Raw genomic sequence first — 12,179 nt, forward strand, 5'->3', positions numbered from 1 at the left:
ACTTCGTAAGCAAATATTGATTGATTTTTTTCCCTTTAATTATTGCTTCGTACATATGCTTGCGCAACGCCACCCTTTTCCCTTTCTCGCTGCCAATCGTTAGGGGGCAGCGTTACACCTCGCGCCCCGCTAATGGCAAAATTTACGACACACTTTTATGAGACATCTTGCTATCGAACTTGTTGGCGGTGCTCCATACAGCTACTACCGCGCTCTAGAAACAGATAGAGATCCGCCACAAAAAAAAACAAACACGAGAAAAAGAAAGTGGAGTTTTGCAATCTCTTTCGCTTTGAATAAAACATGATGATAGATGACAAAGCACGATGCAAATGTATGTGCATGTTTCCATGTGGATTCTGTCGAAAAAAAACCCGTTACCGATTCAGCATTGATTTGATACTAATGTGTCGATTTTTTCAGACACTGGTCTATTTTGCACACATTTTTTAAAAATATAAATTAAACATTTGTAGCTTAAGTAATTATTCGGGACTCAATAATACAATTTTTTGGCCATTTCTAATGCTACTAGTAATACTGGTTGATTTGAAAAATAACAAGAATGCTCAATTCCATTGTATTTCTGTTGCGGTGAATTGAAGGGCTACGTGCACGATTATAATGAAAACCGCTATGCTTTATAATAAGCTCCGAAACGGATCGCGTTTCACTCTTAAAAAAAGCTACAAAATGTTGAAGACGAAAGCGGCCCGAAACGACGACGGAGGTACGCGTCTAGCCATTGACCTTTGCTACGAGCACCAGAAAAAAAGCTATTACAGAACCTGCTCGTTCAAACGGAACAGCTTTCTAGAGGGTGTGGGTGAGAGGGGCCTGGAGGCTGGGGGTTACTGAAAGGTGAACTTTGAGCAGAGGAAACATAGAGGCCACATATCTCTGCATCGAGCAGGTATACCAAGCTGCTGGAGTTTAGAGTATAATCTCTCTTTAATGGTCAGCGATGGGGGTGAGGGGGTGGAGCAGAAGGAACGATAGATAAATAGATGGAACAGCCGCTTACGACGAATTCAATCTCACAATTTGAACCCTGATTATCGTACTCCGGCAGGCACTCTTCGCCGGAGCGTTTGCAGCACGATCGTGACGATGATCAGCTTCGCGAGAGCCCGAGATACGGATGAGGATGAAATGGAAACAAGAATACAGTAATATGCCATTCACCTTCCCTCTATCATTCGAATCAATCCCGAACCTTCGAATTTTACCAACGAACAATCAAATCCCTCTCTTCCCCTTTGAATTCTCTCACCCGCAAACAGAAAGCCCTCTTAAGCGACCATTCCGCGTCGATTTCTTTCCTTCTTTCTATCCTAGGAACTGCGAGAGTTGAGAATAGTTCAATTGCGCATCGTAACACAGCATCAGGATCCACGGCACAAAGGCACGGAAGGCTTCGTGCAACGGAAAGCTATGTAGAGGGTATAGGACCACAACAAGAAATTTCGTACAATATACACAAATCTTTTTCTTTTAGCACAACAACCGTTGTCGGTTAAGTCCTGCCTGTAGTAGTAGTAGTAAGATTTGTTTATAGAGATTTTGAGTCTTGCGACATTCATATCTTTCCAGGTAGACTGGTGGTGTAAAGTTGGGTTGACTTGATTATATTTTTGTTCGTATCTTTTTTTGAAATTTGATCCTGCCTGTACCAACTAGTGAAGTGAGCTTGGCTTTTTAGTTACTTACTGACTACACATAGCAGAATAATAGTCAGTCCTACGGGGGCACGGTCCATTCGAGGTTTGAGTTCATGACGGGCATATTTGTTAGGTCGTACGAGTTGACGACTGTACCACCAGACCGGCACAATATATACAAATGAACGAACGAACAAAAAGAAAAAGGAAGAAAGAAAGTTAAAAGTGAAAAGTTCAAAATGGACACCTAACACAAACATCAAGGTTCCTAATGATCAAGACAGATGCCAGCCTGCTGGAATGTAACTAATACTGTGGTCTGCTGCAGTCCGAAAACAGCCTCTGTCTCAAAACTCTTCCACAAAAACATTATTGCACAAAATTCGACAGCTTTATCAACTATGCAACAAAGCCTGCTAATGCTGATCCCCTCCTAATTTGGTTAATGATACGTGGCCTACACCAAGGTCCATGGTGCTTTCCTTATTCCTTGTCTTTTCTCATAAGATACACACATACAACAATGGCCAACCAACGCAGTACGAATAAATAATTAAACGGAAATCTTCTTAGATAACGGAAGCAAGCGTAAGTAATACGATAGAGTATCATAAAATGGCAGTACGGTGAACAAACAATAGCATATAATAGCTATTGTTCCCCACTATAGGCCGCGTCGTTACTGTATTTCCTGTGCCACAAGGTTGTAAGGCCCTTTCGTCGTCCGTGACGTCTTGCGGCTGACGCAAAGCGTAGAATGCTTTTATGCGCCCGGAATAGGAAAATTGACCGAACCGATGATCCTGCCATCAGAACCGGGTAAGGGAAAAGGACCGCACAAAGTATTATTTGCCACCGTTCCGCTTCCTATGTTTGACCTTTCGCTATGCCCGTGTCCTTCAAAGTGTACTAATAGGCTGCACAACTGGCAACTATGTTCCCATTGACTGTCGTAGAGGTTGCGTAGCGCTGAAAACCCTTTCCCGCAAACCAAACACATTTTTCTAGATGACATACGCGCGGTTGCATAGGCGGTAAGTCGATTCGATTCTTCAAATGTAACTATGCAGTGCATCTACACACACAGTACGGCACTACGAAAATATGTTAAATTTTCATTCAATGTACTTTACAACCATGTAATACGCTGTGTACGTACATTGCGATATTCCACAGCTGGGATTCTACTGGCATCGCACCCGTAGCAAGCACGTAGCAAAACTCCCTGAGCGGGAACCAATATCCAATTAGCAAAGGGACTCAAAACGGAACCTCCATTATGTAGCGGAAAGAAAAGGGACGAAACTTTGGCACTTCTGAGACACGGGAGTGAAGCATGTGTGCCACCGACGATGGATAGCGAAGGTCCAAGGAAATACATTTCTAGCGACTCCCAAAGTGACTTTCAATGCGATCCCTTATTCAATCCAGTTTCAAATTATGACAATAACGAACTATTTTGCCCATTTTATCTATCCAAAATATTTACCGGTTTTACCTTATTTTCATAAGAATTATGTTTCAGCATTATTACACTGTTAAAAAAAAGTAAAAAATGTATTACTAAAGTTTATTGTTCGATGTTTAGCGACATTAACGCGGTCCAAACCATTAAAGAAGAGCCAAATAAAAAACACATAGATTCTGCATCTATCGTGATCAACAGCGTGATAGCGATGGCGAGAACATAAACGATACGTGGCAGGGCATCAATATGAATAACAGAACCAAACGAACAACACTAGCACCAACTTTGTAATACAGCACAATTTTTTCGATCGTCCTTCTAAAATATTACCATCCACCAAGCAATGGTGCCAGAGAATAACTCAACATTTTTCCCCTGGACTGGAACACTTTTCCAGGGGGACAAAACCATCGCACAGCAAATTTCGTTCGAACACTTTTTTTACACGATTAAATTATTTTAGTGCTGTCCCGTTTGGCCGCAACGGCTGCTTTTACATTTGTGTGATTTTTATCTTCACCAACCATTATCGAGCGGGGATATTAAATTTTCTTCCCGCGCGCTGTTCTCGTTCCATTTTCTCCTGGAGCGCTACTTGATGCTGCGAACAGATCTGGTCGCCCTATCATTTACTTCCCCCATTGCCTCCCATCGTTGGCTTCCGTTTCCCGAATGGAACAACTTTTTCCCCATTCCGCAACACACACACCCATACATCTGTACATAGTATATACTTCGAAAGCATTTAATTTTTTTTTCTTGTCCTATTGTGTGTGCACCCTGTTTAAGCTCTGTCCCTCAGAGTGCCTAGAAAGGATAAAGCAAAAACGCAGAAAGTTGTTCGATCTCTTTCTTCGTTTTATTTCTCTCTCTCTCTCTCTCTCTCTTTCTAATACATCTTCAATCGACATTCTGCATGTTTCCTGCATGAAGGGACACAATGGTGGAAATTGAAATTCCCCAAACTCGCCCTCTGCCTACAGTCCCTCGTTGAAATCATCGTACGTATTTTAAAAAAGCTGGATAGAAAAGTCCTTTTACTAGCCATCGTCGTAGCTGGGAGGACAATTTTCGCACACCATTATGCTTCCTGGGTGTGGTTGGTCGGTAAAAAAAAAATTAAAAAAAGAAATTATCCACCACCCGATGGCCGAACCTCGCGGTATGCAATTTGTTGCTGAGCGGGAATAAAAATGGTATTAAAACCAGCAACGTGAAGCTTCCCACGGCACGCGCTCAAACGACGCATCGGACAAACAACATTCTAGGCGCGCTCGAGACAAATTGATGCAGTTTCCGTTCCGTTACAGAGCTTCTTAGGTATCGTCTCCCTTTCTGGCATGGACATCAGCCATCGAAAGGAAGGAAATCGGGCACTTAAAAAATGAAATGAAATCCTAGCGCTAGCGTAGCATTTACAGGAGGGTCTCCTCCCTCGCACAAAGTGAACCCCTCCGAGAGCAACTAAACAAACAAGAGACCTCCGAGCGACGCTTCACAACACTGTTGTCGATAGTGAAGGGTGGGGGGCTTATGAAACTGGCTAACAAACAGTAAAGTAAAGAAATTCCATAACTAAAATCAAGACTTCTTGAGAGGACGGACTTTACTTGGAATGCACGGTAAAGAAACTCTTGCGGTAAGGATGCTGTTCGTGCATTAATGCGCCACAAGAAATAAGGATGGTTACACCAACGGATGGTGAACGCGTACAGCCTAATATTTACTGTTTTTTTTTTCTATTATTCAACATACCTATCACGGCCGTGAGAAAAAGATGCAGATGCTTGTTTTTCCCTTAAACGCAATTTATTATCAAGTGGTCATGTTCGACAGGTCATTTTAAAAACCATATTCAATTCGCATTCATTAAGTACATAATTTAGTACAATTTGTACAACTTAAACTAACAAAATGGTAAGAAAATAGCCGCAATCTCATGAATAGTTTCTGGGGAGGGGATAACACAACGTAGAGTAACCGTAAAGAAAACCCATCAAGGATATTATACAACTGAACATGACAAAAAAAGGACAACCGAGAGGACATTAGAGTGGAGACCATTAGCATACAGCTGACATCAAGGGTAGTGCAAGTCCGTCAACACACCACCGCGTGTGCCTCTGTCGTGCTCTTACAACACCACCACCACATCATGTGCTTGATGTTCCCGGCAGGAGGTCGTAATAATATTCCACTACCATTCGTGTTCGGCGGAAAGGCTGCCACATGTGGTAGCTGAAGCGTGTTAAACAGGCGACCGCCTAAACGTCACAGTCACTTTGAAGCAAACAAATCACGTCTTACAAACGAACGCATAATCGATTGAGCTGAGATGCCTTCGAGTGAGAATACGGAGTCCTGCCCCCACCCCTCCTCCACACACGCCTGCCTGTTGGTAAACGATTTTATGAGCCTCACTTATCCCTTGCCAGCCTTACAGTCACTTAGCACCGAATCGATGATAATGTAACACCATCATTTTGAAGGTTCCTGTGCGAGCATCGCATCACAGAGGTTCATCACAGTGGCAAGATTTCAACCATCCAGTGGTTGGGCGCATAAGGCTCGCGCTGAGGCTGATTCGGTCCACCCTGTTCAAGCGCAACTAAAGGGAAGCAATTTGCTGCAAGCTGTCACCAGCTGAGATTGAGTAATCAAATTTGCCCCGAGCCACGCCTTGATGGACAAGTGGCTTAAGCAATAGTAAGAGTCAGGAGAAAAAATCAATTCAAATCAAATTCCTACACGTTGAATTACATGTGCGGAGAAAACATTCCCCCCCCCCCATAGCCGTGCCACGCTACGATGATTTCGATTGACAGCGCAAGAAGTAGCGCTGGAAGCGAACGGATAAAATTAAGGGAAGTGGGCGAATGAAAGCCTATAAATCAAATAAACCAGGTTATATTTTTGTTACATACTAATCATAAAATAATACACACAAAAAAACACGCAATGCGCATACTTTAATAAATATTGAACTCAAATTGTACCAAACAAATACAATTGCAGCAACATGGACGTCTCCGATGCTGTTTACTTCAGGCTAACTCTCCCCGGTAGAACAAGGTGCAGTGTGCTGGAGAAATTAATAGTACAAAAAGATATGCACAGCGTTCCTCCCTGTGTGGTATGTGTTTGAATTATCCTTTTTCCGGAAACAAAACAAAAAATCTGCTATGTGCAAGCTTGCGGGGTGCTGCTGCTGTTGAGCGGAGAAAAAAAGGATGCTCATGCGAGCAAATCATACCACAACGTGCTGCTGCTGTAGAAGACGGGTCGAAAATAAATGGTTCTGGAATTTGCACCGAGAGCGCACGGAAGAGAGAGAAAGAGAGAGAGCAAACCATTTCCCAGAGCTCTGAGAGAGCGCCAAATAGTATCATGATGATGGTGGCAGTGCTGGTGTGTGATGCTCATGATGATGATGATGAAAATGACGGTGATGACGGCAAGGACGACTTCCATATCCTGATGGTTACATCGCGCATGCACTCCGTCAGTTGGCAAAAGGGATTCCGGGTCGAAATTTTGCCCGTTTGGTTTGACGGTACAGGGAACGGAATGAAGGAATGGTACATTTTCCAGCTAGCAGAAGTTGGTAGAACATCGAATGGGAAATCATCGGCTGCTCTCCGATGCACGGGCGTGCTGTTGTTGTTTTAAATATGTTGTTCGGAAGCCTTTCTTTGTTCTGCCGTTGTGCTTGCAGAGACGATCAATTAAATTTAAATACTGCTTCGATGTTTTTTTTTTTATTTTATCAAGCTGTTTTGATGATTTTTTTGCTGAGTTTTAGATTTGATGTTTTAAGAAAATGTATTTTATGTTATTGTTAGTCATCTTCTAAATAACTCAAACAAAATTAAAAACAAAAAAAGGAATACAGTTGTCTCGGTACCAAATGACGCAAAGCGTACAATATTGGGTACGAAATCAGCTTAAAAGTGATTTAATGAATTGGGGGAATGAAATCCACCCCAAGTAACCGTGTCTCGAAAGGTAGCCGCAATCGGAAATGCCAACCAGTATCGACAATGCAAAAATTGAAACATGGTTCTCCAGCAAGATCAATGGGAACATCAATTAAGACAACAAAAAAATAGCCTTCCGTTATCGCCTTAATTTATTGTCGTGCTCATTAGTTAATTAATTAAATACGCCATCCCCTGCCAAATGGTGGTTATTGATGTTGGCGATATCCTCACACGGCCACTAGCCATTCCATCAAAACCCATCCTCCGGAATGGGAAACGGGAGGAAATGTTCGGGTCCGCAAAGAATTTTCGTAGCATTAAAGGTCCTTTTAACTCGCTCCATGATTTACGGTAAGTCAAGCGTCGCGGAAAGCAATTGCATGGCATCGTATTTTACTAGTGAGCCTGATTCATAATTAATCATTCATCAAATTTGTCCACACGAAAAGCATCCCTCATTTTTGGCTGTGAAATATTGTGCTGAGGAAGGGCCAACAGTTGATCACAAGGCGATTGTCACCGGCACATTAAAGGATGCTTACAGAGATTTAAAGTACGATAGGGAAAATGTCCAACCTATATCATCAGTAAGGTATGATGTTAACTAGTGCAAGTACACCACAACACAAATGGAGGATAAATAGACAACATAAAACTAAAAACAGGCCTAGCAACAATTTAAAGGACAACTTCAATTTTATGCAATGGCATTGAAAAAAAACGCGAAAATGTTAAATTCAACGTTTGAAAGTTAGCACAATAAAGTCATGTTTCCCTGCCGAAACACACTAAAATATCAATAATGTAAATGAATTATGGTAATTAAATCATCGACTGTTATCGGTGTACAGTCTGTTCCCGAGATGCGCGGTGTATGGGTTCCCGAGGAACTTGAAAATCCGCGTAAGTCGAATTTCACGTTTTTCAGCTAAAATACATTCGATTCCTCGCTATTTTCCATTAAATGAAGAACCATTGTACACTTTATCATCAGAAAATTCTGATATTTCTGGCTTCTGAGCGGAATATATATATTTTTTGGGCAAAAATGCAATTTATGCTGCATTGGACAATTCTTGAAGCAAATTGCACTTAATTTGGTCTATCAAATTTAGAAACCCGCATATCACTGAATCCGCGTATGTCGAGAAACACATAACTCGGGAACAGACTGTATTCAGATTTTCATTTGTAATGTTTAATACCATGCTATACCATCGTATTGCAAAGTTTGCACTGTTTTGTCTATCATTCCCTTTGATTATATATTTATATTTGCATGTATTAAAGCTTTTGCTTTAATTGCGCGAATTTGATGAATTTGATTTGATGTTTGATGATGAGCGCGGATTTAGTCTATGATGTAAATCCTTTTTAGAATCATCATGCATAATTTCCTCCACAGTGCAATAGCAGCACAGTTCGAAAAAATGGAATTAAACATAATTTGATGTTCAAAGCTGTTTAAAAGAAAGTCGCGGTAATGTAGGAATACATCAGGTTGGAGCAGGAAGGTGTGTCTCCCGAACATGTTTACCTTTGCCTACGCTTATCGTTTGCTACCATAAAATGCATCCTGCACTTTCCAGGCCACTCACCTTATCAGCTGGTATGTTTTTTGACGACATCCTGCCTGCCTTCTTTTCCAGCTCGGTCGGCAATCGCTAGAATCCGCTTCCTATTGTTTTCCCTTTTCCCAGTTCTCCGGATGCGGTGCAGGTGAACCCCGTGTAGCTCTCGGGCACTCTCGAGACAATGCCAAGCGATATCCGCTTTATTTATTGCCCTTTGCGTACCTCACGTTTCACTCGTACCTCACTGATGGATCTGTTTCGGAAAGGTTGTTTTTTTCTTCTACTAGCTTCAATCTTTTTTTACCTATCTTTTCCAGCAACCAATGCAAAACCTCTCTTCACGCACAATAGCATTGCCCAGAAGACTTCAGTCGAAATAAAAAGATGGTGAACGGCAATACAACCGTTGCTGTCGCGGCCGTAATGGTGGGTGTGTGCTTGTTTCTTCTCAATTCTTTACAAAACTTCACTTTTCAAAACTATCACTTTGCACAGTGTGGCCTCGCTGGTGCCTCGAATTTAGCTAACCATTGGTTAACAGATATTGATCAAAGCAGGCATTTAAACGCGGCGCTTTTCTGAACTTTCTCGCCCAATTTTCGCTTCATATGAAACCGTAAAACTCACACACGCACACACATACACACATTTACGCACGCACACACACGCACACACCCACAAGGAAGGGCAAACAAATTCACATCATTTGATTTTGTTGAATGTATCACAATGCAATAATGCACCTCGCAACAAAACCGAGCGAAATGGGCAAGATGCAAGCTCGCGCTGGAGCGATGGGTATTTAATTTTGTGGCGATGGCAATCACTAGGAGCACTTGTCAAAGGGCACTGCGATTCGCCATTACTAATCGAAGGTATTCACTGGCGAGCGCTTTTGACACTGGCCCGCTCGGCAGGGACTGCACCTGAAAACACAAACAAAATCGGTTGAAGCAAACCTTTTCTAGCAGCTCGTCATTTTGCACGGGTATTTATTTTTGCGCATGATTGTATTTTCTGGACGATCGATTTAATTTTGGCCGTGTGCGTCAGCTTCACGACATGCAGTAGCGATGGGAAAATCGCCCTCAAATTCAAGATACTCGACTGGGACAGCAGAGGAACGGAAATTGTGAATTGCTAAAGCAACCAACCAGCGAATCACCAATAACAACCACGACGACGACGACGAGCCCAGAAAACCACTGCCCGTGATGTCTCACAAATGTAAACACCCATACATTGAACGGGTGTTGGTATTATTTTCAAACAACACAATCTCCTCTCCGCTGCTTTCGCGCTAGCACTAGTGCGACGTCGTGGCGCAACTTCAGAATTATTTTCGCTCCCACCAATACTACTGCAGCGTGAACAACCAACACTCTCGCGTTGACGTGTTTGCTCTCGGCTGAGAGCGAACAATGCGTTTTTTTTTTCTTCGAAAGATGTAAAATTTCACCAAAACCCCTTTTTACAACACCACACTTCCTGCACACATACAAACGCCTACACACAGTCACTCGACACACATACGTCTGTATTTTTCACCACACCGTTAACGCAGCGAAACTCTGAACTGCTTGTAAACTTTTCGTTCCCAAGAGCAGCTCTAATTTGGCCTTAGTTCCACACATAAAAAAACGATCGCACTTTCGCATCGATGTAATACAGACGAATTGGCGAGCTAGAGCACAAGGTGTGTGAGATGATATTACTCTTTCTATTCTCCGCTTACGATATAATGCTGCAGTTTCACGAAAATATACTACCTCGACGGGATACGATCGATTGATTGCAACTGCTATACAATGACCACGGATGCGAGTCCGTCTGTAGTCTCGACCATTGAAAAAGAGCCTATGAAAAAGCACACCAACGAGGGCAACAACGCACCACCTATTTTCTATTGATGCCAAACACATGAACGCAAAGTGAATGTCACTGGCCAGGTGATGCAAACCACGAGCGAACAAACAGGGAAAGACGTTTGACAGTCAATAACCATCTAGCACCGTGTACCCATATGTGTCAAATGTGTTGAGAGGTGTACAGTATACGCTCGGTAAGGCACTGGTCTAATCTTGTTGCGCGCAACATTGTTGCTGGCAAAATGTATGGATTTTGACAGCTAGCGCAACTTTGTTGCATGCCAAATTCAATCCAATTTGATTTTTGTCTGGCAACATTTTCTATTTACCTTGGTCATGGTAATCAGGTGTATGAAATGACACAGCAGCAGTGTGCGTTTTGTTGACATCCACTAAATTTGGATTTTAAGCATTTATAATAAATTTTTTGATGTATATTTTGTTTTTTAAACACTTCCCAAATAGCCAGAATTGCTTAAGCAGCTCATTTTGGCACGCTAAAGATCGCTGCTCTAATTCGCCTTTTGCAGTAGATAAACAGCATCAAAGTTCTATGTGGGTCTTTCAAACAGCGCCTAAGCAGCTTCCTTATGCCACGATGCCAGGGATTATTTTTCTTTGTGTTTTATTTTCAAGCAAGCGTCATCGATGAAATAAACAACAAAATTTGTGTAACGACCAAGCGTTTTACGGTTGGCGGAAGGTTAATTGGCCGTTTTAATAAGATTTAGCACAATTCGGAAGAGCACACAAATAATTATACGCAGAAGTCAGTGGCTTACGTCTGTTTCGTTCAATGTCGCGCCAAGAAGAGAGCTTTATTCTATGACAGTTCATCTAGCACACCGGGTGCTCCAGCGGTCAAGGTATAATGCGTTTATACCGCTGCGTTCGGGGTTCGGGTTGAGTGCACAGTGGGCGATATTAGTCCGGACGTTACAGCTCGGCTATCCTGAACAATAAATTGCCCTCAATTTCCTAATCACTGGACTCGGTCCAACGTCGCAACTTATTCGCTTCTAGAACCCCATCGTAGGGTAGTTGTGTGAGTTGACATCCTTCTACATCGCGTACCACGTACCTATCATGGGGCAACACTTTATGGATGACGTAAGGTCCCCTGAATTTAGGATTGAGCTTCTTATTACCACTATCGGTCGTATCAGAGTAACGTATAGCCACTAAGTCACCCTCCTTATAGCACTGCGGTGGTTTGTGCTTTTTGCTAAAGTATTCCTCATTCTTCCGTTGAGACTCTTCTATGTTTTCTAACGCTTTATCCCGAATGGCTTCTAAGTCCCTAGAGGCTCGATCAAATTTCTCATCCAGGTATTCGGCTAACTCGTCTGGAACTTTACCGCGTTGCTCAACACCAAAGAGTAGGACAGAGGGGCAGAAGTTCGTAGATGTGTGGACGGTATTGTTTAAAGCGTATTCGGCTGACCGCAACTTGGATACCCAATCGGTCTGGTCGGGAGCATCAGATAGTTTACTAAGGATAGGACGCAACACACGGTTCACCCGTTCTACCTGTCCATTGGCTTGTGGGGATCCGGTGGCGTTGAGGACATGGCTAATGTTATGCGATTCCAAGAAGTCCTCAAACAAGGTTGAGGTGAAACAAGTAG

The 12,179-nt window shown here is 42.6% G+C and overlaps 1 protein-coding gene across 10 annotated transcripts in view; it reads right to left on the reverse strand.

The window, feature by feature from the left end:
* The window catches only part of LOC11175718 (SKI family transcriptional corepressor 1), a 40,515-nt gene extending 29,883 nt beyond the window's left edge, over positions 1-10,632 (reverse strand). The window contains exons 1-3 of one of the 10 annotated variants that reach the window (XM_061640792.1): positions 10,453-10,606; positions 10,357-10,367; positions 8,708-9,609 (exon numbers count right to left, since the gene is read on the reverse strand). In XM_061640792.1, coding sequence (XP_061496776.1) covers positions 8,708-8,737 — 30 coding nt within the window. In that variant the 5' untranslated portion in view covers positions 8,738-9,609; positions 10,357-10,367; positions 10,453-10,606. The other 9 variants (XM_061640793.1, XM_061640788.1, XM_061640795.1 and 6 more) reach the window with 9 other exon arrangements.
* Between the last annotated feature and the right edge of the window lie 1,547 nt (positions 10,633-12,179).

Source organism: Anopheles gambiae, chromosome 2, assembly GCF_943734735.2.
Source record: "Anopheles gambiae chromosome 2, idAnoGambNW_F1_1, whole genome shotgun sequence".
NCBI classification, from domain to species: Eukaryota; Metazoa; Arthropoda; class Insecta; order Diptera; family Culicidae; genus Anopheles; species Anopheles gambiae.